We start from the raw sequence: 27,526 nt of genomic DNA on the forward strand, positions 1-27,526 counted from the left end.
AGTCACCTTATCAATGAACATGAACAGCCAGTTGGTATGCTATGATCTTCACATTCCTGACAGAGATCATGGTCTAACATAATGTTAAAGGAATATTCCTATCGGGCACTCTAGTAGAACTAAAATATAACCTTTCATTACAACCATAGGTTTCCAATGTGGCTGATATTGTAGCAAATAGATTTATTTCCAAGGCACTGGCTCTTAATTAAGCCTGCTTTATGGAATACTTGCTCCCTATAGGAAAATATTTCCATAATAGATAGCCAAGTATATAATAATGTAGAATATCTCCCTCAACATGATTATATTGCTTGGATAACAAGTGTGTAGGTGGGCTATTCTGTGCATTAGGTATGAGCAGAGCTGCACTTTATTCTTTACTATAGACAAATATCATTTACAATGAGATTAGCCTTTGCAGGCAAAGAAAGGTATTGCAGGAAATGGCTGCTGAAAACCGTGTGAACGTAGCTAGGGAAGTCTCTGCTTGTACAGAGGTACATTTTTCTGAGTACCAGGGTGGGGTCTCCCACTCTCCCTCTGGCTTTTACTCATTCAGTCATAAACTGGTTTTTCTAGTCTTTTTTTTTAGCAAGTTTTCATCACTGCTGTTGAACACCTGCACTCTGGGGAGGAGCCTTCCAGATTCCGCTTTTAACAACGTGCACACCTTCTCAACCTTTCCTGTCAGATCATCTGAACAGGAGCAGCAGGCAGAAAGAGCGACAGCGCACTCAGGCCTCCCGTCGAGACCCTTCCCAATATCAGCTGCAGGGAGTTTCCCAGGATAACGCCGAGATGTTCAAAGGGGCGGGCAAAGGCTCGCCAAGCTCCCCAAACAAAGGGTCCCCCACCAAGCAGTTCAAGTAAGTTGTTGATTCTGGTCATTTTCTTTTTTTGCAGAATTGAATAAGAACCGGTGTTAATATAGTAAACCTAAAGGGAAAACAAGAACTGCAATTGCCTACATATATATCTTCTTTTTTTAAAAAAAACAAAAACAAAAACAAAACTTAAATAATATACTGTAAGGGCTAAGGATTCAGTCTTCTGTCTACTTGTGGGGCATAACCCCACTGAATTCAGTGGGGTTTAGTTATGAAGAGGCATACATAGGATTACATGGAAAGATAGTCACCAAGAGGCTAAGGAAAATCATTTTTCCTGTTTAATAAAAAACAATCCAGGTTGCTTAGATAGATTACAAGGAACAAGTGAAAGTATTATTTGTCTAACAGGACGCCTGAAAACTAAAATCTGTTTTTGCCACTGGTGCAAATAGGCCAAAGTTAAACGAGAATTCTCTTTCTCTCATATCCCCCCATCAGCTTTTCCCAATCCAGTATCCATGCTGGATGGGAATTCTAGGGCTTTAAGACTGGACAACCTTATCGTTTTTTTTCTTTTTCCCATAGAGAAGCTTGTAAAGCAGTCAAGATCTCTAAAGCAAGGAAATCTTAAAAGTGGTACTATGTAACAATGACTGTCCTATGTAGTGGAAGAAAATACGTACAATGGACATACACTAGTTCTATTTTGAAAAGGTTTCCAGACTCCTTATTGTTTGAAATTATATTGGTTACATTTGTTTAATGGCCAGACATTTTTTAAAAAAGGATGTGCATATAGACAGCATGGATTTGGCATTTCAAACACATTTACCCTCTTTTCTATTTTCCATTACTTTAATTCCTACCAATATTTTGTACTAGACATGCACTTTGGAAATATAATCCATCTTTTGGTCATCAGCTAGATTTGGCTGCTTTTTGTTTAGAGAGAGACTAAGAATATTCCAAAAATCATATTGGGAGCTATCAGTGGAATATTGTATTGCCTTTTTACTGGCATCGCTACAACTCTGAGAAGCATGTAATTCTTTTTGCATCATACTAACAGAATAAGTACCTGAAAAAGTGAGGAAAAAATATATTGTCAGAGAGCTATTAATTTGTTAATTTCTCACTTTTCCTTTGGGAGCTCAAATCTTCCTATTTCCACCTCCCCCAACAACAACCTTGTGATGTTGGCTGGACCAAGAGAGAATGAATGAGTCAAAATCACTCAGGATAGTCAACAGTTGGATGTTGGTTAATTGTTTTCGTCTCTACCCAATTGTTCTCTCCATTTTGTCCCTGGTCTGGTGAAAGGTGGCAACTTTATGAGGAACTTAATTGGACCCCAGAAGAAAATTTCATAATGCTAAAAAGTCTAGTAAAAAGTAAAATCTGTCAAATTTAATAATTTTTGATCTTAGATAAATGCATAAGTAACGTTGCACTTTGTGTCTACTGCTTCTTTATGTAGATAGATAATATACCTGAATCTGAAATGTTGTGCAATATCCAGCCTGCTATTTCATATATAGTACAAACACAGTTGATAAAGTATATTATAATTAGCATTAGAATGATTAACTCTCATATTTTTAAAGCAAAAAAACTATGAGAGTTGCAAAGGAAATAGCCAACAGCCAGGAAGTGATTCAGCAATAGGCTAAATCCTGGAATGGGCGAAGTTTAATATGAAAATCTGGTTTTGTTATATCTTCTGAAATGTTGAGAGGAATGGGTATGCTCAATTTACTGAGACCTATTTCCTTTTTGAGAAGAAAAAAATGTTACTTTTGGAAGACACGGCTGCTGAATTCCCAGATGGAGCTGTGCTCATGAAAAGATGTGATTTGTAATCTTGATTGCTTGTACAGTAGATACAGCTGCAAACAGTGTATCCAGGGCTTTTTTCCTCATAGAACGCTCAGAACGGAGTTCCGGCACCTTTTTTGGATGGAACCTTGTAGGGTAGGCAAGGCGGGTTGTATGACATGTGTGAGTTCCGGCACCTTTTTCTTTTACAAAAAAAGCACTGAGTGTATCCATCCCAGATATCAATTCTCAGATATCAATTATCACAGATATCAATTCTCCGTGCTATGGTAGCTTCAGGGTTTGGAGGGGGATTCTGTTTATTTTCTTTCTTAACTATTTTACATTTTTCAAAAATTATGCCTCCCCTGAATTTTTAGATCCCTCCATCTTGTTGAAAGGGAAGTCATTTGGACACAACAGAAGAAGCAGCACTTATAGAAATGACTTTCCTATTATTATGAACATCTTAGACTAGCAACAAAATATTGCAATGATTAGAACATTGCTTGGTTCCATCAGCCACACAGTCTTCCAGGAGATTCTATTCCTCGTTCCCGCCACTCCAGTTTTTGAACTCTTCTCCAAATCATTAAACCCAGAATGTTCAGTCCTTGATGGCTGTACTGTATTAGGAGTTCATTCCTCTGATTTTTGTCCTCTTTAAATTTTCTCATCCATCTGAATTTTGCTTCTTTTCTTCTGAAGTTTGGGGGGAGCAAGAGAAAATGGTGGAAATACTTTGTGACAAAGGAAAACATTTACTGCAGTCTTTCCATTCATTGCCAGCATCTATTTTGCCCTCTTATTATATTGCCTAACTATGGATTTGCTGAATATATTTGCAGCCTAATAATACTTTGAGCTAGTGAAAAGCCTAGAGAAAAGGTTTCCATTCAAATGACAACTGAGAAGAGAGAGAATTCATTAGGTTCTGCTCCAAGGTAGCAGAACTGAGAAATAATTTTGGCTACAGGATTTTGCTTTAATTCTCAAATTATACAATTGAATTCACTGATGTTATGGTATATGGCACCTGCTGCATTTTTATTGGTAGTTTATCCAGAGCATTATGAAGAATGTAATTGTTTACGTGACTTTCTTGAAGCTAATCAGGCGGCTTATCTTGAAGCTAGTTGCAGGTGCAATATTGTTTCTTTACTTTTCTAGATTATACCTCATTTCTGCAATAAATATGCAATATGAAGTATGTAGCCAAAGTGAATGTACAACGTTAGTACTTTGTCAAAAATTAAAACTCTCTCAGCTAAGAGAGTTCCTGAATGTAAATTATGTGGGACTGTTTCATTGCATACTCCTTGTGCAGCATTCTTACATACAGTATTTATCTGAGAATTAGTCCTAGACAGCGTTAACATGGTACTGTGGGCTTCTCAGGAAAAGATATACAGGGGATAAAGAAATCCATGGTGATATTATAAAAACCATGCACCTGAACTAGAAATGTTTCAAGAATTCCACTGATTTGCAGTATATATGCTTGTAATAAACACTGAAAAGGATATGGTTTGTAATCCTGGCTGATGTATGCACGATGTGGGCAAGGGTGTAGCCTTAATGTGCACAATACTTCTGTGCTGCATACTTTCACTAGGAGAGAGTTCTACCATATAGATGGAGGAAGCTGTCTTGTACTTACTGACACTATGGTTATATTCCCTAATCATGTTAATCATACTTGGTTCTCCTTATTGCACAATGTGAATGCAGTAATTGTGGCTTTTAAACCATTATTTTATCACAAAAACTGAGTCAATTAAGAAGAAGAAGCTGCCCAGGATTTCAGCTTGTGAGAAATACTTTTACTAATGATGCTAAGTAGTAAGATTTCATTTTTTTTAACATGTAAAGCACATTCTATTCTAAACTAAAATACAATGGTCCTCAAGAACAGCTATGATAAATTTTATCCACTTTCCTTTATGGACTGTCCTTGAGATGTGGGCTTTCTGATAAAGATCAGCAACGTGGCTTTGTTTTGATAATTTTCTCAGGTAATTTCAATAAACCTGACCCAGATTGAAGAAAGATGTAGAATCATAATCATAATCATCATCATAATAAAGTTTCAAGGGACCTTGGAGGTCATCTAGTCCAACCCCTTGCTCGGGCGGGAAACCCTATACCATTTCAGACAAATGGCTGTCCAGTCTCTTCTTAAAAACATCCAGTGTTGGAGCATTCACCGCTTCTGGAGGCAGGTTGTTCCACTGATTAATTGTTCTGTCAGGAAGTTTTTCCTTAGTTCTAGGTTGCTTCTCTCCTTGATCTCCATCCGTTGCTTCTTGTCCTGCCTTCAGGTGCTTTGGAGAATAGCTTGACTCCCTCTTCTTTGTGGCAGCCCCTGAGTTATTGGAACACTGCTATCATGTCCCCCCTTATTCTTCTCTTCATTAAACTAGACATACCCAATTCCAGCAACCTTTCCTTATATGTTTTAGCCTCCAGTCCTTCTAATCATCTTTGTTGCTCTTTGTACTCTTTCTAGTCTCAACATCTTTTTTACATTGTAGTGACCAAAACTGGATGCAGTATTCCTAGTGTGGCCTTACCAAGGCATCGTAAACTGGTATTAACACTTCAGGTGATCTTGATTCTATCCCTCTGTTAATGCAGCCTAGCACTGTGTTGGCTTTTTTGGCAGCTGCAGCACACAGCTGGCTCATATTTAAGTGATTGTCCACTAGGATTCCAAGATCCCTCTCACAGTAACTACTATTGAGCAAGGTACCACCTATACTATACCTGTGCATTTGGTTTTTCTTGCCTAAATGTAGAACCTTACTTTTTTAACCATTGAAAAAAGTGGCTCTGAGATCACATCTGCCAGTTCCTTAAGAACCTTGGGGTGTAATCCATCTGGTCCTGGTGATTTGAACGGTGCTCACTTACCATTTTCTTGCCTATCTTAACTTGCGTTTCTAATCTGTTTTTTATGGTACTGTTTTTGATAGGTTGGACTGTTTTTTCCCTTTGTGTAACGACAGATGCAAAAAACGAGTTAAATAGTTTTGCTTTCTCTCTGTTGCTTCTCACCTTCTTGCCACTTTCCCCCACTAATGGACCAATCATTTCCTTAACTTTTTTCTTGTTTTTTACATGTTGAAAGAAGCTTTTTTTGTAATTTTTGACTTTGGTCGCAAGCCTTAGTTCATTCTGAGCCTTAACTTTCCTCACTTCATCTTTGTAGGCACAGGCTATTTGCTGATATTCTGCCTTAGTTATGTGCCACTCTTTCCAATTCTTATACTTGTCCTTTTTATCTATCAATTTATCTGAGAGTTATTTATGCAGCCATGCTGGTTTCTTTTGAGAGCTATTATTTTTCTTCTTTGTTGGTATTGTACTAGACTGGGCTTTTATTATCTCATTGAGCTACGATGTAAAGAAACACCTTTGAAAATGTAGAATATCTATATTAACCTGACAATATATTCTTCCTCCTTTACATCTAGATCATCCATAGTTAGATGCTTATGACTTTATATTCAGCTGAGTCTGTATATTCTAAATCTGTTATTTGCTCTTTTGTGTTGTCAGTTGTGTTTTCTTCACCAAAACAAAAGGCAACTAACATGGGTCATGTAGACCAGTGTTTCTCAACCTCAGCAACTATACGATGTGTGGACTTCAACTCTCAGCATTCTGGCTGGGGAATTCTGGGATGTGACTTCCAGGAATCTTAAGGTTGTTGAGGTTGAGAAACACCAGTTTAGATTAACTGGGATTGCCTTCCCAAAACTCCTGTCAAATGTGAGTAAATTCCCAACATATGCAGTGGGCTTTCTGGGAAAATCTGGTTTTTCCTGTTTTACAGTCTATGTAACATGGCTGGGCAGTGCTCTGAATTTATCCACTGTTTTTATTTATTATGCCTGCCTGCTTGCCATGCAGCTCAGGGCAATAAACAAAACAGCCAAGACAGCAAATAAGCTAAAAATGTAGTTTATGCATTCAAACAATTAAGATGGGTTTCTGATTCAGTACCTGATCCTCAAGGCTTTTTAAAAGATCCTCAAGCCTTTTTAAAAGGCAGGCAGGATCAAAGCCAGGGATGTCAGGAAGAATGCTGTTCTGAAAAGTGGCAGAGGAGGCACATTGGCTTGTCCAACAAGATAGAACTGTACTTGAATGATAGAACCCGGAGAAGGTCAACTCAATCAGGTCTTATTGGATGGGCAGAAGAAATAGGAGACCTGTGTTATGAAGAACTTTATAAATGAGAAGCAGCACCTTGGAAGCCCATTGGCAACTAGTGCTGCTTGTATAATAGTGGTATTCCATCAGTGTATGGAAAGGGATATCCATAACTACTCATGCTGCTGCATTCTAGCTATAGCTTGAGTTGTGTTTGAAGGCAGCCCCAGATAGACCACACATCCCAATGGTCCAAAGACAAAAGAGGTGGGTTTGGAGCACACAGGGGGATGCAACTAGTATCTCTTTGCCTCTCTTTAATCTAAGGACATCTTTTCCTAGGATAAAGAGATGAAGGATGACCTCAGGAGATCCTGCTGCTTTAAGGAGCTGCAGAGCAGAGGTCGGTTTGTCCTCTGCATGCTCCGAAATAATGTTTTGCCTTTGAATTTAGGAATGCTGCTCAGATACACTATATGTAATAAGTGAGCCTTGGAGCCTTGGTGGAGCAGTGGGCTAATGCCTCCTTAAGTAACACCAGCTGCCTGCAATTAGTGCAGGTTCGAGTCCAACCAGGCTCAAGGTTGACTCAGCCTTCCATCCTTCCGAGGTAGGTAAAATGAGGACCCAGATTGTTGGGGGCAATTAAGCTGACTTTGTAATAATGCCGCTTAGGGTGTGTGTGAAAGCCGTAATAAGCAGGCATATACATAGAATGAAGGCTATTGCTAAGCACATTGGTTTGTGCTTTAAATTGTAAGCCGCCCTGAGTCTTCGGAGAAGGGCAGGATATAAATGGGATTAAAATAAAATAAAAAAGCCCTTATGCTATATTATGTTTTCTGTGTCCCAATCTTTATGTTCCTGAGATCAGATTTGTTTTAGGAAACTTATTAAGCTCCTCCATATGCAGTCTGATGTGCGAAACATCCTCAGTATGCTTTATTTCTATAGTGTTTACTGTATTACCACCCTCAAGCCCCACCCCACCCCAGCTCAGCATTCATTCAGTAGTTGAGTGTAGAGAATAGGCAGCCCAGCCTGAGATATCAGCTAATCAGCATTCAGTTTCTCTGTTCAAACATGCCACAGTTTACAGTTTCACTCCCTGGCTCTGTTTCTAGAGCTCCGTGAATTCATAAACAGCACAAAGGAAGCAAAGATTTATAAAGAAGCAAAATAGAAAAGTTTCAAGCATCTTCTCCATATGCACAGTCCATGAATTTGTCTTCATGAATTTCAGTCCATTCTTCTATTCATTCACTAAGGTAGTCAGCTATGTGGGAGATGGGACAGGCAAATTGTTTAGAAGACCTGTAGCAAAAGCAGAGAATCCAAACATGGCTTTTTGGCTCATGGTAATCAGAGTTATTGACAGACTGCATTTTTGCTACAAATCTTTCAGGTGTGACACTTAGGTAAGTGTCCCCACTTGGCAGGAGAAACATGAGCTGGTTGACAGGGACCGCAGTGAGTGGTCTGTCCATATATCTGGCATAATACATGTTCAACCACAGCAGAACCAGAGAGAGGATGAAAAAGATATAATTGTATTAGGGTGTTAAAATAAGCATATTTATGATTTCACAGTATGTCGCCACAGCTTTGCAACTGGAGAGATGTGATTGACTTGGGACGGGGTATTTCAAACCATCCATAATAGTTACCAACTGACAGTTATGAACAGAGCACTTTTCCTAAAGCTTAACTCTTTGGGGAGGACAAAACTCCTTGATACAAAAAACAATTGTATAACTAATTGGCATGGAAGCCTTTGTATTGGCTGAAAACATTTAGGAGTAGAGGTGAGAATAAGTACTAATTTGGAAGAAAATAGAAGATTGTAGATAATCTGACATAGGCTGGGCTGATATTGGCTGGCTGCGGTTATTTTACCTTGGTAAGGAAATATAAACAAACAAACATGGTCACTCTTTTAGAAAAACACTGTCCTGAATCCAGTTGGTAGTCATTTCTGCATTTGTTATTCCGGAGAGATGCTTTGAAGCTGTCCTGGCTTGATTTCCTTGTAAGCTCTGGGGAGAGCAAGCATCAGCTTTGTCATGTGCACCAAACAGGAAACATGACCAGATAAGCTAATTCTACTTTATGGTAAAGCTACATTAACCAAACTTTGCAAGTCTGAAAGTACAAATTTCCCATCATTTTCTTCACAGCTTAAAAAACTAGTGAAGGTCTCTTATCTGACCATGCCCTAGGCCAGGGGTAGGCAACCTTGGCTCTTTTATGTCACTTGGACTTCAACTCCCAGCATTCCTGAGCCAGCTATGGAATTGGGAGTTGAAGTCCAAGAGTCATAAAAGAGCCAAGGTTGCCTACCCCTGCCCTAGGCAGCATCACTTTTCTCTATCTCCCAAGGACTTTCCTGCCTACCATTATAGGGAGTGCTTGGGATGGTAGGGAGGATCCAAAGGAGAGGAACCTGAACTTTCCAATTCAGATAGAATAACAAAATAACAGAGTTAGAAGGGACCTTGGAGATCTTCTAGTCCAACCCCCTGCTCAAGTAGGAAACCCTATACCATTCCATACAAATGGTTATCCAATTTCTTCTTTAAAATCTTCAGTGATGGAGCATTCAGATCTTCTAAAAGCAAGCTGTTCCACAGATTGATTGTTCTAACTCTCAGGAGATTTCTACTTAGTTCTAGGTTGCTTTGGTTAGTTTCAAGCCATTGCTTCTTGTCCTGCCTTCAGGTGCTTTGGAGAATAGGTTGACCCCCTCTTCTTTATGACAAACCCGTAGATATTGGAACACTGCTATTATATCACCCCTAGTCCTTCTTTTCATTAAACCTTGTTTCCTAGTTTGATTTCCATTCGGGAACTCCCACAACCAGAAAATGTGTCTCCAGAGGACATGTGGATGGGTTAAATGGTAGGAAACACATGGAGTTGAGGAAGCAGCTATTTTGATAGATTAAAAATATCTAATGCAAATAGACAGGACGAATTATTTAAATAAGAGGAAGAGCTAGCATAAATCCTGCAGAAGAGAGCCCTGCCTCATCAACTATTTAGAACCTTTTGAAATATAAGCCAGCAATATCAGTTGTCTTTATGAATAGTTGGTCTTCCAGACAAGTGATGGTTGTTAGCTCCTGTACCAGAGACTCCTAAGTAAGGAGTGTATGTGACTTCAATTCACTGTACCTTTTCTTCAGTGAGTTCATGAGGACAGATGTGATTTCTTTTGCCCAGATGTTTTTCTTGGAAAGCTAAGTCTGAGGCCTCTCCCTCTAGCATTTGAAATTTCCATAGTGTCCTAGAACAGGGGTCTCCAACCTTTTTCCATGGACCAGCACCGGGCCGTGGCGTGCCAGAAACCAGGCCATGCAAACAAGTGAAGTGGGATGCAGGCAGCATATGAAACTACATCCCCCTCCAGTCTGTGGAAAAACCTTCCTACACGATACTGCTCCCTGGTGCCCAAAAGGTTGGGAGGGTGCTGTCCTAGAACATCCGATATGGCATATGATTTGCTGAGAAATATTGCAGAAACATTTGGATGATGGGCAGCATCCCAGACTCATCAACTGCTGCCAGTTAAATCCAGTGATTTGTAAAAACAGGTAGACTAGCCAAAATAAGTGAGACAGTAATGGCATGTTACTAAATGCTGGACACTATCATAGTTCTGCCTGGCCATCTTAAAAGAAGCACATAGAACTTGTCAATCCTGTGCATTTAGACAGGACTTTTGGTGATGGGGACAGGCCAAAGCCACGAGAACAAGGTTTCTGTGTGAACACAAATTGTTCACTCCCCTCTAATTCCTGTATAGGTTTCTTTTATTAAAAAAAAAAGGTGGGTCAACATAACACAAGGTGACAAGGTGTTATGGTTTCTTGCATACCGTGCCAGGAACAGCAAAGTGTGAACAAGTGTCTTGAAACTGTGACTTTCCTTTGGTTGGTCTATAGAAAGGGACTTCACGAAAGCAAATACCTTTATAGGTTTGTCTCAACATGCCTAAGAAGCAATGTAGAATGACTCATATTCCTTCTAGTTTGGCAGGAAATAACACTGGAATTCTGGGTGGTGCTCAAGTATTTGTTACGATGTCTCCTCCTCATTCCTGGGAGGGGAAAGCTATGAAGCTGAGCAGGAGACAAGCATATTGTGCAATTGACTGAAAAAATGACAAACTAGTTTCTGTTTCCAGGCTGCGGGGGGGCCAATGACCTCGGAGGAGTGGGGTGGGAGAAAAAAAAATCATTACACAGGTGTATAATTTTTTCCCAGCTACCATGTTCCTGTAGTTATTTAAGTGCTAACATTGGATACAAGAAATTGCAGTAATGCAGAAGAAGGAGCAACCTTATGCTCTGGCACTCCAAAGGGTGGAGTGGTAATTGTAGGGTGAAAAATTTCAGTAGTAGAAAGTTTTGAATGTTAATCTTTTTCCACGGTAAAAACAAATCTGCTTTAGGAGGCGGTGTACTCTCTTTTGCCTGACCCATTTGAGCAATGGCTGGGAAGCTATTTTTCAACAGTGTTTTTGCTGCATTCTGCACTATGAATTTGGTATCCAATAGGAGCTGGCCTCCCCTGCCTCCCAAAAAATCTTCCAAAATTATAGCTACCTTTGTATGATATGCTAAAGCATGCCAAGGTTAGGCTTAATATGCTGCCCAAACTTGCAGTCCCAACTTGCCGTAATCACAGTCTGGAATCATAGTTTAGAGCAATGTTTCTCAACATTGGCAAGTTTAAGGTGGGTGGACTTCAACTCCCAGAATTCCTCAACCAGCTTGGGAAAATCCAGTCATCTTAAACTTGCCAAGATTGAGAAAACACTGCATTAGAGTATATTTCTTTTTCTTGACTGTGCTCTCAAAACTGCAATACCAGAAATTAACCCCATAGCTAATCCCATCCCTTCATCCTCTGGAACAGTGGCTCCTAACCTTTTCTATACCCCGCACCCCTAGAACGTTTCTGGTATATTCTCATGCCCCTTACAAAAGTTCGAAATAACGGCAACAAATTATGCACATACACTATAATTTTGAAATTTCTAAATATCGTCTTGCACCCCCGGTTCAGAACCCCTGCTCTAGAAAAGAGGGCTAGATAGCAAGAACAGACCAAATGTGCTGCTATGGTACGTGTAGCTCAAGTAGAACCCTCACCTGTATGGGGTTTTTTTAGGGTGTTCTTGGAAGAGTAAGAAAAAAAAAGTGGGAGACTGCCCAAGAAAGAGTGACATTGTTTACTCATGTATGGGCCTGTTCTGCAAACAAAGTTTATGCATCTATGAACATATGATGTTCCTGAAACATAAAATCTTCCTTTGAAGAACAACATCTAGATTGAATAAAATTAATTAAATAGCATTTTGTTGCAGTATCAACCAATTTTTCTGGAAGGGCTGGTTCATTTCCCTACATATTGCCAACAGTGTTATTTTCACATAATGATTATGTATCAATATCCCTCCTTTCTTTGGAGGATCGTCACACACTTTTCATTCCATAATATTAATTTATTCTAGGATTTGCCATTGCTCTGGTAATGTATGATTAACAAATGAGAGGGCTTAAATTGAATTTTAATTTGAAAGACCAGTCAGCATTTTAGTTGTAATGCCATGAAACTCTTGGTGAATCTCCTGAAGGTTTTGAGCTCTAACTATTTACGATCCCACTGATTTTGAAATGATAGGATGTGTTTTAAGACCTACAACCCCGATATATTGAAAGCTTTTGGTTATTTTCTGGTCTACTTAGAAAGGCTGTGAGTAGAAGGTGCTTCCAGATAACCAGCCTCTTTGTTGACTTAAGGGCCAAACTGGATTTTGCATAGCAAATTAAAGAAAATGCTCCATTGTAGGAAGAATTAAGATTCCTTCTGTAAACTGTATTATGCTATAATATTATGCTATAATTGTGTGGACAAAAAGGACAAGATGGCAGTAGGATCAAAGTTCCACCCATTTTTTATGTGCATCATGGAGCTTCAGTTGTATTATTGTAACTACCATCTTAAGGATTTTTTTGACCACATCCTGTGGAAAGCCCAGTTTCTTATACTTTGTTTTCCATTTTATTATTATGTTATTTATGTTGCAATTAATATCTCCTCAACCTGTAAGTTGCTCTTTTCACATGCTTACACAAGGCTTTTGTAGAATGCCTGGTTCCCAAATGGTTTTAATACACCTGGTGTACGACATTTTACAATTGAGGGTGACAATGGGCACCACTAATATTGATATTAACATGTATTAGTTAATATAAACGGGTATATTTTATCTTACAGTAGTTAAGAGGTTGTACTGTGTGCCTCTGATCTTTAGTTAGTGTTAAAATTTGATGGAAAAAATGCAGTAATAATTAAAATATGGGACTTAACTGTCAGTGAGTCCAGAGTTTTTGAGTTTGTTTGTTTATATTATATCATTCCTGCTCAAAATACAAGTTCACTTTGTTATTGAAAAGTTAATGAAGAAAATGAATGCTGAGGACTTCTAGAGGAGGTATCATGAACAGAAGGTGGCTGGGCAAATGTGGAGTCAACAACCACAGTAAAGGCCAAGGAACTAATGAGTAGACTGGCTCCTTGGAACCTCTCCAGATAAAGAGAGAATGGGAGATCATCCACATGTGCTCTGGACAGCTGCTCCTCATAAGGAGACCATGGGACCATGTTTTCTGAGATACGTAGCACTGGAAAACAGTGCTTGTGACCACAGCAGAAATTTTTAAAGAACACTAAGCTTGCAAACCTCACTTTCTATCCACTTTCAGAAATTGACTATGAATTATCTTAAAACTATTAGAGACCTTTGGAACAACAAGTTTGAAAAATCTTAATTGTGTGAGATTATCTTCAATCATGAACAAAAGAATAATTAATTAAAAGCTTAAGAACTTACAGAATTTGAAATAAATAGAAGAAAATTAAACAAGATTTTGATCTAAGAAATTTGCAAATGAATCCAGATAAATTTGGAATATTGTGTTTTATTGTAAAATAAACACAATATTGTAAAATTTCTTATGAGGGAAAATTATTTTGTCTATCCTGGTAGTTGCAAGTTAATAACAAAAGATAATTGATTGGACTTCTGGTTTGCCGACAGCCGTAAACGGATGCCTGGAGGACAGCTCCTGTCTTCCACGTCCAGATTCGCATCACTGGGGGTCCTAAAAGGACTGAAGAGTCGCCCTTGAGGGGTGTCCAGACAGAAGGGGCTTTTGCAGAAATGTGGGGGGGGCAGCAACCTCCTTGTTAGTGCCTGCATTCCCTTTGCACCAGCGGACGAAAGACTGACCATAGGACCAGCCAGCTCTTAGGCTGCAGACAGCTGAAGTCAAAGCTACCATCAGGCAACATTAAAGCAGCGTGGAAGAGACGAGGGTACGATTCCTCTCTTGTACCTTAATCATCTTCTTTTCACCTAATTAAGCTGCTAAGTACTTTCCCCCCTGTGAAGAGGGAGGGGGAATTTAACGCTCCCTTCAGAAGGCGGTGAACAAACTCAGGGCTGTTTTTTTGGAAACAAAGAAGTTTAAGAAAGAAATAACAAAAGTAAAGAACTCTTAAAGTACTTGGGGGACACCCAGTGGCTAAATTTGAAATTGCAATTCTGACTTTCTCTTTAAAAAAAACAAGAAAATATTTAAGAAAATAAGATAAAGAGTAACTTTGAACATCAGATGTGAAAGCTTACAATGGAAGAGTTTCAAAAACAAATTCATGCTCTGTGGGAAATATCTTACCAAACTTATCAGCTCCTTTCTACAGCTGGCGATGAAATAAGAGCTTTTGGAAAAGAATTAGAAAGTATCTCGATGAAACAAACTCAAATTCAAACTGTGACTACAACTAATATTTTACTGGGACAGAACTTAATAGAAGAAATTGAACAATTAAATACACTGACAGAAGAATTAAATAGTCAACAAATACAGGTTTTTGAAGATGGTGATGGAGAAAATATGAAAGGAAGTTTATTTGAACCAGGACAATTGTACCAAGAGGTGAAAATAATAAGATTTGGTGCTGTTGGCAGATTCTTTAATTCTTCAGTGGTGGAGTTGGGGCGTCCACTTCAATATGAAATAGTAATACAAGAATGCTTTGATGATCCTGAGGCAAAGAAGCATAAAATGGCTTGGCAAAGGAAGAAAGCAAGAATACGATTGAAGAAATATGAACATTTTTAGGAGGCCAAATAGATAATATTAAAGTAGACAGGATGGTACTGGGATTACGAGAATGTTTTGATGAGTAGATAAAAATATTGATTAACTAATAAAAAAATACAAGTGTATGAATATTAACATTGAAATATTGAGTTTTTCTAAATGTTATGGGTTAAGATGTATATATGCTAAAAATGATAGAATATAACTAATATATTTGGATGCAGAGACATGAAGGATGTATTGAATGTTAAAATAGAACAAATTTTGGTTAATTTTTAATATGTGGAAACTATAAATGAGAAATAAGAATATCTTATTGCCCTTCCTCTTTTCTTTTTCTTTTTTCTTTCCTTTTTCCTTTTTTGTTTTTTTTCTTTCTTTTCTTTTTTCTTTTTTTTCTCCTCCTTGTGATTACTATTTTAAATATTGTATAATTGTTATAGATATGGAAATGAGCCCCTTCATGGATTACTGCCTTGTCGTGGCGAAGGGGCTTGCGTAATTCAATGAAGCTATGAGCTATGCCGTGCAGGGCCACCCAAGACGGAAAGGTCATAGCAGAGAGTTCTGACAAAACGTGATCCACTGGAGAAGGAAATGGCAAACCACTCCAGTATCTTTGCCATGAAAACCCTATGGACAGTACCAAAAGGCAAAACGATATGACGCTGGAAGATGAGCCCCTCAGGTCGGAAGGCGTCAAATATGCTACTGGGGAAGAGCAGAGGGCTAGTACTAGTAGCGCCAGAAAGAATGAAGCGACTTGGCCAAAGCCAAAAGGACGCTCAGCTGTGGATATGTCTGGTGGTGAAAGGAAAGTCCGATGCTGTAAAGATTTTTTCTCCATAGGAACCTGGAATGTAAGATCCATGAATCAAGGAAAGCTGGACATGGTCAAACAAGAGATGACAAGACTAAACATCGACATCTTAGGTATCAGCGAACTAAAATGGACAGGAATGGGTGAATTTAATTCAGATGACCATCAGGTATACTACTGCGGGCAAGAATCCCTCAGAAGAAATGGAGTAGCCTTCATAGTCAATAAAAAAATAGGAAAAGCAATACTGGGATACAATCCTCAAAATGACAGAATGATCTCAGTTCGAATCCAAGGCAAACCATTCAATATCACAGTAGTCCAAGTCTATGCCCCAACCACCGATGCTGAAGAGGATGAAATTGACCGGTTCTATGAAGCCCTACAGCACCTTATAGAACTAACATCCAAAAATGATGTCCTTATCATCATGGGGGATTGGAATGCTAAAGTAGGAAGCCAAAAGATAACTGGAATAACAGGCAAGTTTGGCCTTGGAGTACAAAATGAAGCAGGGCACAGGCTGATAGAATTTTGTCAAGAGAATACGATGGTTATAGCAAACACTCTTTTCCAACAACCCAAGAGACGGCTTTACACATGGACATCACCAGACGGTCAACACAGAAATCAGATTGACTATATGCTCTGCAGCCAAAGATGGAGAAGCTCTATACAGTCAGTAAAAACAAGACCAGGAGCTGACTGTGGCTCAGACCATGAGCTTCTTGTTGCAAAGTTTAGGCTTAAATTAAAGAAAGTAGGGAAAAGCGCTAGGCCAGTCAGGTATGAATTAAATCATATCCCTGTTGAATATACAGTAGAGGTGACAAATAGATTTAAGGAATTAGATCTGATAGACAGAGTGCCTGAAGAACTATGGACAGAGGTTCGCAACATTGTACAACAGGTAGCATCCAAAACTATCCCAAAGAAAAAGAAATGCAAGAAAGCAAAATGGCTGTCTGAGGAAGCTTTGCAAATAGCTGAGGAAAGGAGGGAAGTGAAAGGCAAGGGAGAAAAAGAAAGATATGCCCAATTAAATGCAGAATTCCAAAGAATAGCTAGAAGAGATAAGAATGCCTTCTTAAATGAACAATGCAAAAAATAGAAGAAAACAATAGAATAGGGAGGACCAGAGATCTTTTCAAGAAAATTGGAGAGATGAAAGGAACGTTTCATGCAAAAATGGGCATGATAAAGGACCAAAATGGCAGGGACCTAACAGAGGCAGAAGAGATTAAGAAGAGGTGGCAAAATTACACAGAAGAACTATACAAGAATGAGCTTAAAGTCCCTGATAATCACAATGACGTGGTCACTGACCTCGAGCCAGACATCCTAGAATGTGAAGTGAAGTGGGCCTTAGAAAAGCTGAGCAACAACAAAGCTAGTGGAGGTGACAGAATTCCAGCTGAGCTATTCAAAATCTTAAAAGACGATGCAGTAAAAGTGCTACACTCAATTTGCCAGCAAATTTGGAAAACTCAACAGTGGCCACAGGATTGGAAAAGATCAGTTTACATTCCAATTCCAAAGAAAGGCAGTGCCAAAGACTATTCAAACTATCGCACCATTGCACTCATTTCACATGCTAGTAAAGTTATGCTTAAAATTCTACAAGCTAGACTCCAGCCATATGTGGATCGAGAACTACCAGAAGTACAGGCAGGATTTCGAAGAGGTAGAGGAACTAGAGATCAAATTGCTAACATACGCTGGATCATGGAGAAAGCTAGAGAGTTCCAGAAAAACATCTACTTCTGCTTCATTGACTATGCTAAAGCCTTTGATTGTGTGGATCATAACAAACTGTGGCAAGTCCTTAAAGAGATGGGCATACCAGACCATCTTATTTGTCTCTTGAGAAATCTATATGCGGGCCAAGAAGCAACAGTGAGAACTGGACACGGAACCACTGATTGGTTCAAAATTGGGAAAGGAGTCCGGCAAGGCTGTATACTGTCGCCTTGCCTATTTAACTTATATGCAGAGCACATCATGAGAAAGGCAGGGCTAGATGAATCAAAAGTTGGAATTAAGATTGCCGGAAGAAACATCAACAACCTAAGATATGCAGATGATACCACTCTAATGGCAGAAAGTGAAGAGGAACTAAAGAGCCTATTGTTACGAGTGAAGAAGGACAGTGCAAAACTTGGGTTGAAACTAAACATTAAGAAAACCAAGATCATGGCATCCGGCCCTCTCAATTCCTGGCAAAAAGATGGGGAAGAAATGGAGGTAGTGACAGATTTTATTTTCCTGGGCTCCAAGATCACTGCAGATGGGGACTGTAGCCAAGAAATTAAAAGACGCTTGCTCCTTGGGAGGAAAGGCATGGCAAATCTAGACAGCACACTAAAAAGCAGAGACATTACCCTGTCAACAAAAGTGCGTATAGTCAAGGCTATGGTCTTCCCAGTTGCAATGTATGGCAGTGAAAGCTGGACCATAAGAAAGGCTGAGCGCCAAAGAATTGAAGCCTTTTATTGTGTAGTGGGTCCGACGCAAGAGAGACGCCAGCCGGTGTGTGAGTTCAGCTCTTTATTGGAAGGGGAAGTGAACTGAGGAATGAGGGCTACCTGGCCTCCTTATATACCTGGCCAGGTAAGCTAACAGCCAATGGGGTTGGCCCTAGGTTTCCCGCCGAAAGTGTCCAGGCCAATGCCCCCTGAGGGCTGTTGCTATGCAGATGCCTGCATACATAACACCCCTCCCCCCTTAAAGAAGACCCACATAACTATATATATATAACTATAAATATAACTAAATAAATAACAACAACAACACGCAACTACTATAACTATGAGTATATATATAAAAAAAACAGTGGTGTCCTTGTGTGAGGGTCACTTGCACACATAGTCCGACAGGTAGGCTGGTGTCCTGTGTGGACGGGTGGATCGTCTGGGTGTGCTTGGCCCCTGGGCTTGGACCGTGGGTTCCTGAGGCCTTTGTGCAGGGCTGCAAGGAGCCGGCATCAGGAAGTCCTCCTCCTCTGGTCCCTGCCCTGTGACGTCCTCAGCTGGGTTGACCCCTCCTGGAGTGTGGTCCTCCTGTTGATCGTGTGCGTTGAGTTCAGGGACGTGTGTGACGTGCTCAGGGGCATGTGTGACGTGCTCAGGGACTCTTCCTCTGAGCTGATCGATGTGTCGCCTTATGCGTCTGTCCCCCTCCACCCCTACAATGTACGAAAGGGGTCCTGTTTTCCCGACCACTGTCCCCGGAACCCAAGGATGTCCAGCCCCATAGTTCCTTGCCCAGACCAGGTCCCCCAGGTTGAGGACCCTGTGTGTGGATGATGATGGCAATGGTGATGGTAGTGATGCTGGTGGTGATGGTGATGATGGTGATGATGGTGATGTTGCCCTACCGGTTTCGGCTGCTACCCGGTCTGGGTGTAGACGGTCCAGCTTGGTGATGAGGCGCCGTCCCCATCGCAGTTCTGCTGGGCTCTTGCCGGTAGCCACGCATGGTGTTGTGTGTTGGGCTAGTAAAAATTTGGCCAGTCTGTGGTGCCAGTCCCCGCTGATGATGCGCCGGAGTGCGTCTTTGGTCGTCCTTACCATCCGTTCGGCCTGCCCGTTGGTAGATGGATGGAAAGGCGCGGAGGTGGCGTGCCTAATCCAGTTCGCCTTCAAGAACGCCTGGAAATCAGCAGCAGTAAACTGAGGCCCATTATCAGACACAATTACGTCGGGGAGGCCGTGTGTGGCAAAGAGAGCTCTGAGCACCTGGATTGTCCTCCCCGAGGTCATGTTGGGGACAGGGACTACCTCTAACCACTTGGAGTGACTGTCCACCACTACTAAAAATAGTTGACCCTGGAATGGCCCCGCATAGTCAATGTGAATGCGCGACCATGGCGTGTGTGTGGCCTCCCACCGGTGTACTGGTGCATGTGGCACTTCTGGCCTGGATCTCTGGCACGTATAACAGGCCTTGACCCGATCCTCAACCTCCTTGTCCAACCCGGGCCACCAGAGGTAGCTCCTAGCTAGTGCCTTCATCCTGACCACCCCCGGGTGCCCTTCGTGTAAGGAGTCCAATACCCTGGTGCGTAGTGCGGGTGGAATGATGACCCTGCTACCCCAAAGGAGGCACCCTTTGTGTGTGGAGATTTCATCGCGTCTAATGAAATAGGCCTGAAACTCTGGTCCCGGGGATTTGTCCTGCCACCCTGTGCAAACCCATGAGTGCACCCTGCCCATGATGTTGTCTGTGGCTGTGTGGCTGGCAATGTCCTTGGCAAGAACTGGGCACTCGGGTAGTTCCTGCAGGGCTAGGATCTGTGTGGCTGGTGCTGGGTCTGGGTCGTGTGTGTCTAGGGGGAGCCTACTTAGACCGTCTGCGTGGCCCATCTCCTTCCCTGGCTTGTGTACCAGCTTGCAATTGTATGCTGCAAGGAAGATGGACCACCGGAGCATCCTGGGGGACAGAATCTGGGGGGTTTGCCTGTCTGTGGTGAACAGGCCCAGGAGTGGTTTGTGGTCCGTGAAGACAGTGAACTCCCTGCCATATAAGTAATCGTGGAATTTCTTGATTCCTGCCACGATTGCCAGGGCTTCTTTGTCTATTTGGGCGTAGTTTCTTTCTGCTCCAGACAGTGTCCTAGAATAGTATGCTATGGGGACTTGTGCCCCGTTGGGCTCAAGGTGGCTTAGGACAGCGCCCACACCATAAGGGGATGCATCGCAGGCGATACAAATGGGCTTGGACTCGATGAAATGGGTTACTGTGGACTTGTCCGACAGCAATGCCTTCAGGGCCTTGAAGCTCTGATCATGGGTGGCCGTCCAGGCCCATGTTGCCTGTTTGTCTAGCAGCCTGTGGAGCGGTTCAGCGATGGCTGCCTTGTGTGGGAGGAATGTATGGTAGAAATTCAGCAGACCCAGGAATGCCTGAAGCTCTGCTTTGTTCTTGGGTGTGGGTGCTAGTTTGATGGCCCTCACCTTGGATTCTGTGGGGTGGATTCCCCTGGCGTCTACTCTGAACCCCAAAAATTCTGTGGAAGGAACGCCTATGCTGCATTTTTCCTTTTTGAGTTTGACGCCAGCTGTGCGCAGCCTTGCCAGCACTTCCCTAAGCCTCCCTGCCAGTTCCTCTGCTGATGCTCCTGCGATCAGGATGTCATCAAAATAGGGGCAGACTCCTGGAATGCCCTTGAGTGTCTTTTCCATAACCTCCTGGAAAATGCCGGGAGCAACGCTGACTCCAAACTGCAGCCTGTTCACCCGGAACGCCCCCCTATGGGTTACTATGGTTTGGATGTCAGCTGTTTCCCTAGTGACCGTGAGTTGCTGGTACGCCTGTGCAAGATCGAGCCTTGCAAAGATGGCGCCGCCTTGGAGGGAAGCGAGAACGTGGCTGACCGTGGGAACCGGGTAAGCGTGCGGGTTTAGGGCGCGGTTCACCGAGCACTTATAGTAGGCGCAGATCCTTATTTCCCCGTTGGATTTGAGGGGGGTCATGATGGGGGTTTCCCACTCCCCTCCATCTACAGGTTCTAAGATTCCCTGGGCCACCAACTTGTCTAGTTCGCGCTCGATTTTGTGTTTGAGTGCAAACGGGACTCGCCGCGGCCGGACCCTAACGGGGGAGACGTTCGAGTTAAGCTTGAACGATATGGGGGCCCCGGTGTACTTGCCTAATGACCCGTCGAAGACGTCGGCGAACTCCCGGCAAACGGCCTCAACGGAGTCCCCCTGGATCCGATGGATCCCGGATACTGAGATTCCCAGGGCCTCAAACCAGTCCAGCCCGACCAGGCTGGCTCTGCGGCCCTCTACCACTACAACGTCCAGGTGCCCTTCGTGACCCTTAAACCCCACTGAAATGGTGGCCTCCCCCTTCACCTTGACCGGCGAATTCTGAAAATCGGTCAGGGTTAATTTAGTAGGCCGTAATTTAATCCGTTGCTTGGTCCGGCTAATTATGTGGTTAAGGGTCTCATCTGAAATAATCGAGACCGCTGATCCGGAGTCAAGCTCCATGCTACAAGGGACACCTTGCAAACGGATTGTTAATCTAATTTTGGGTTTGAGCAGCCGGTGGCTACCCGTGTGGTTAATGGCCAGCCGGCTCTCGACATAGCCAATTTTTGTTTTGGTGGGGGCCCCAGTACCTTTGAACGGCGGTTCCTCCGGATGCAGCTCGTGGATCTCCTCTCGGGGGCGGCGGCTACGGCAGACGGCGGCTATGTGGCCTGTTTTCTTGCAGGCCCGGCACGTGGCGGACTGGAACTTGCAGAGGCTGCACATGTGGTTCCCACCACACCCTGCGCACCTCTGGGGAACGGCAGTGTTGCTGGGAGGCCTGGGCCTGTCTGGGCGTCTGGCTCACTGGTCGGGGGTCGACTTCCGCTGGAGGTCGATGCTCAGGTCGTCCTCCTCTGTGGCCCCTTGCCGGTGGACGCTGGTTGCCTGGTTGCCGGGCCGGGTTCCCTGGCAGGCTTGGACGGCCCCGCAGGCCGCTTCGTGGGCTAGGATGGCGTCCTCGGCTTCCTGGAGAGAGACCTCCTCTCTTTCGAACAGGCGCTCCTGCAACCGCCTATCGCGTAGGCCGCAAATCAGCCGGTCCCGTAGTCGCTCCTCCAAATTTGTGAACCTGCAAGCGACGGCAGCTTCCCATAGGGCGGCAAGGAAGTCGGCGCCGGTCTTGTCGGGGCGCTGGTCCCTTTTCTCGAATTGTGACCGTGCGGCCACCTTGGAGCGCCGGGGCCTGAAATGTGCGTTGAGCCTGGCCACGAGGTCTCGGTACGCGACGGTGTTGATGGCCTCCTGGGGGAACAGGTTCGCGGCAACTTCCAGCAGCGCTGGTCCCCCAAGGCAGAGCAGGGCGGCCGCCTTTGCACCGTCCTCCGATATCTGATTGAACCGCATGTACAGTTCAACGTGAGCCAGGTAACGGGTCCAGGTTTCGGGGCGGCGGGTCTCGAATTCGCGGGGTTGTCCGGCTCTAGCCATGGCAGCAGTTGGTCGTGGATGTGGCGCTTGGCGTTGCCGGTTCAGCTGGCGGTCGTGGGGGAAAGAAGGAAAAATGCCTTTCCCTTCAGCTCGCGGAGCGTTTCCCCAGTGACTTCAGCTCTTGGTCGGCAGCAATCCCACCTTCGTCGCCACTATTGTGTAGTGGGTCCGACGCAAGAGAGACGCCAGCCGGTGTGTGAGTTCAGCTCTTTATTGGAAGGGGAAGTGAACTGAGGAATGAGGGCTACCTGGCCTCCTTATATACCTGGCCAGGAAAGCTAACAGCCAATGGGGTTGGCCCTAGGTTTCCCACCGAAACTGTCCAGGCCAACGCCCCCTGAGGGCTGTTGCTATGCAGATGCCTGCATACATAACACTTTGAACTATGGTGCTGGAGAAGACTCCTGCGAGTTCCTTGGACTGCAAGGCGATCAAACCGGTCAGTCCTAGAGGAGATCAACCCTGACTGCTCTTTAGAAGGCCAGATCCTGAAGCTAAAACTCAAATACTTTGGCCACCTAATGAGAAGGAAGGACTCACTGGAGAAGAGTCTAATGCTGGGAAAGATTGAGGGCAATAGAAGAAGGGGACGACAGAGAATGAGGTGGCTGGATGGAGTCACTGAAGCAGTAGGCGTGAGCCTAGATGGACTCCAGAAGATGGTAGAGGACAGGAAGGCCTGGAGGAACATTGTCCATAGGGTCGCGATGGGTCGGACATGACTTCGCAACTAACAACAACAATGGAAATGAGATAAATGAGAACTGGATTACACTACTAGATATTGAAGAGAATTGTGTAAAGGAAAAAGAGATTTTTTAGTGATATGAAATTGAGAAATCTTAAAAGTTTTAATTTTTAATATCAATGTAAAATTAAGCTAGAAAAAATAGATAAGGTGTTTGATGTTTTAAAGATGGAATGTTAAAATATGAAATATTAAAAGATTGATGGATATATATTCAAAAAATAAAATAAACTATTAAATGTTTGATGGATAGCAATAAGAAATATGTTAATTTAGATAAGAGATAGTATATATCGAAGAAAAACGAGAGAGGAAGTATTGGTTATAATAATGTGGAGATCCGTAATAATATGTATTTGTTTGAAATGGAAATATTGTAGCTCGGATACCATGTTGCTTCTTAAAGATATTATTGTAAATGTTGGAAAACTAATAAAATATTATAAAAAAAACAACACAAAAGATAATTGATTTTAGGAACTGGACACTAAAAGATTTTAAGCAAACCCCCCCCCCCCAAAAAAAAAACAAGCCGGATGAAAGTTCATACTGTGACTTACAAAACTTACATTGGAGAAACAAAACAAATCACTTCACAAATGTATGGCTCCACATAGGAAAACAAACCCATCAGGACGAGATTCAGCAGTCCATCTGCCTTTGAAAGACAAAGGTCACTCTTTTGAAGACAGCAAAGTCCACATTCTGTACAGAGAGGACTCCTGGTTTGAAAGAGGGGTCAAAGAGGCCATCTACATTAACACTGAACAGTCCTCTCTCAACAGAGGGGGAGGGATATGACACTACCTATCTTCGGTTTACAACACAGTCTTTTCAGCAGTTCCACACCCATTTGCACTATGATGGTACAGATAAGTCCCCAAGTGACCTCAACAACTCTCAGAAAGAGTGCTAATAACCAGATGACTGCAAGGAATCTAAATCCTTCCATCCTCCACCATTCAGTCAAAACTGAAGAAGCTTCTTGGATGAGAAGTGAAGCGTCTTTAAGGAAAAACAAAGTCCAATTGCCTTTGGGGGGGGAAGCAAGTTTGGGTTAATTTAAGGTCACTAACCCTCATAGCTATTTACAAAATTCAATAAGCTCCAACTTTTAACACTATCTCGATCCACCTTAAGTTGCCAACCATTCACCTTCTTGATCAAAGTTCTTCTTTTCAGAGTTCTGGATTTTTAAGACTCCAGTTTCCTTTGCTAGTTCATTAGCCCCTTTGCTAACTCCAGCTTCCTTTGCTAACTCATTTCCACAAGGGAAAGTCATCCTTTGGGAAACAGAGCTGATTCTAACTTTCAGTTTTTATTTATCTCCTTTCTAAAATAGTTTGTTTTGTGGTCTAGATTGTCTTTGTGTCTCTGTGACATGTTCACAGAGAGGCATGGCATCCTGTAACTTATCACAGAGATCATTAGACAAACGTCAGAACATTCTAATTTGAGTTATTAGATTAGACGTCAGGTTTTGGAAGTGGATGTACAGTATCTGTTTGAATAATGTGCATATTAAGGACATAAGAGTGTTAAACATTCTTTCTCTCAAAAGATTTGTGTCTTATTTGTTACTTATTATTTAGTATTTACAGATAGTCCTCAGCTTACAACCACAATTGAAGCCAAAATTTCTGTTGCTAAGCAAGATGTTTATTAAGTGAATTTTGCTCCATTTTACAACTTTTTTGTCACACCTGTTAAGTGAATCACTGCAGTAACACAGTTGTTAAGTGAATCTGGCTTCCCCGTTGACTTTGCTTGTCAGAAGGTCACAAAAGGTGATCACATGACCCCAAGACACTGCAGCCGTCATAAATATGAGTCAGTTGCCAAGTATCCAAATTTAGATTATGTGACCATGGGGATGCTGTAAGGTTGTAAGAGTGAAAAATGGTCATAAGTCACTTTTTTCAGCGCCGTTGTAAATTTTAATGGTCACTAAATGAACTATTTTAAGTCAAAGACTACCTATATTATCAAGTGGTTCATAGGTGAATCTGTACTTCACCACAATATAATTATTAATTGTGGTGATTTTTAATGGAGTCTAATTTTCCAATTCGGGTTCTAATTCTATGGTATACTGAGCAAAATAATTATCAAAAAGAATGTAGCTTCAGTATGAAATTCTGAGTGAAAAATCTGGATCTTTAATCTACCTGATTTCTATATTCTTGTCTGCAGATCATCAAGCAGCAATGATCTAGCAGTGCTCATCTCTCGCATGCAAAAAAATGCTGACCAGGTGGAAAAGGACATCCTCGAAACACAGTCCAAACTTAAGAAGGTAAAATTGGAACTTGAATACAAAAAACATGCTGTAAATTGGCTCAAATGTTTACTGGAGAAAGCTCCAAATAGAGAAGTAAGATCTCATATGCTAGTTGGGCAAATACATAAAATAAATCTAATCAGATACAAGGGGAATATCTGTGTCCTTTATTTTGAAATGACAGAAAATCTGAGTTTCCTGATTAAAATAAAAAATAAAATTAAAAAAAACTAAATTGAACTCATGAAATAGTTTCTTGCAATAAAATGGTCCTATCTTCATTAGAAACTCAAAGAGATCTCCTCTTTGAAACTTCTTTAGTTTTTTCATATTAAACACATTTTTTCATTTTTTATTTATTTGAATTAATTAGCCACCTGTCTTCAGTGGATGCAATAAATGAATGATGTTAAAGAAAGAAAAATAGATACTTTGTGCTTTTTAAAAACTATGTGGAAACCTTTAAGAGATCTGAATGGAGGTGGTCTAATCTTGTGGAGAGGAGTTGATTAATACATATATGAAAGTGAGGGTTGGAGTTAATTGTGAATGAAATGTGTGCCAGAAAGAATGACTTACTTTATCTTTTAAATCAGGGGAAATCAGGGTTTTTCAGAATGTGTTACACAGAATCCTACTGGCCAACCATAGATTCATATATGGAATGCTACCACATGAGAGCTTGATGGGGTTCCATGAGAGACTAAGAGAAAAAAAAACACTTGACCACAGCATTGCTTCTTGATCAAGGATTCTGGGAGTGGAATAAAAAGCTAGAGTTTCCTATATTGTATAGATAATGGAAGAGTATCCTCTATAATGAGTGTGTCAATGGACCTCAAATTACAAATTATGCAACAAAAAATAATATTTATAATGTATTGGACTTCATTATGTTTGTATAGAAAAGAACTGTAAAAAACCCACTTTGTTGAAGATGTAACAAGGATAATGCTTCTTTAAAACATATGTTTCTGCAGTGTCCTACATTTAGACCATGGGGCCTGACTTTGGGTATACCTGGGAGGGGGGGCTATATGCCTATTTGTGTATGTGTCAACGGTGTTAACATTGGATGTTCTTGCTTTGACAACAGATGGAAATGCAGCCATTTTCTCTATGCTTTTAGAATTAGTCGATGCTGGGAGGGGGAATAGGGATGAGAGTCCAGCTAGTCTTAACAATAAAAACTCAGCCGTGGGAACCCAAGGACATTGGGCCCAGAGCTGATAGTGTTTTGGCGGGCTGGAGAGCTGGAGAGAATGCCTGCACTTCAAGCTAATTGGGGAATGTGATTTATGACTGTTTATTGGAGGAGGGAATTATGCTTTGTTACTTTGTATCCAGGGAAGGGTAATTTAGTTCAACTATGTAGTGCCAATACTTTGTTTCTTGAATAAAAGATTCTTTAAGGTAAACAATGCCTCAAAGTTCTTTTGAAGGGTTTCATCTGTTGGAACCATGACATTATGCATATGGAGCAAAAGAGAGTTCAAAATATATATCAAAGGGTAGGGAAATAGTTAAAATTAAAAGAGGGAAGGGCAATCAAAGCAATCTTGATGAAAGTGTTCTGTTGTATGTGAAAAGGACCAAAGAACAACCTTTGTAGAAGGACTGGCAGAGCTTGAGGGCAGAGTGAAAAGGGGGATCAGCCTAGAATTTTTATGTAGCCACAAACAAGCTTAGTCCAACCCTTGAGTGCCATTGACCCTTATCTAACCCC

At 41.8% G+C, this 27,526-nt stretch overlaps 1 protein-coding gene across 1 annotated transcript in view; it reads left to right on the forward strand.

The window, feature by feature from the left end:
* Window positions 1–462: 462 nt before the first annotated feature.
* The window catches only part of EVPL (envoplakin), a 63,302-nt gene continuing 36,238 nt past the window's right edge, over window positions 463–27,526 (forward strand). The window contains exons 1-2 of the mRNA XM_083355401.1: window positions 463–869; window positions 25,713–25,815. Coding sequence (XP_083211527.1) covers window positions 802–869; window positions 25,713–25,815 — 171 coding nt within the window. The 5' untranslated portion in view covers window positions 463–801. The remainder of the gene's footprint in view (window positions 870–25,712; window positions 25,816–27,526) is intronic.

This window comes from Vipera ursinii, assembly GCF_947247035.1.
Source record: "Vipera ursinii genome assembly, chromosome: 2".
NCBI lineage: Eukaryota > Metazoa > Chordata > Lepidosauria > Squamata > Viperidae > Vipera > Vipera ursinii.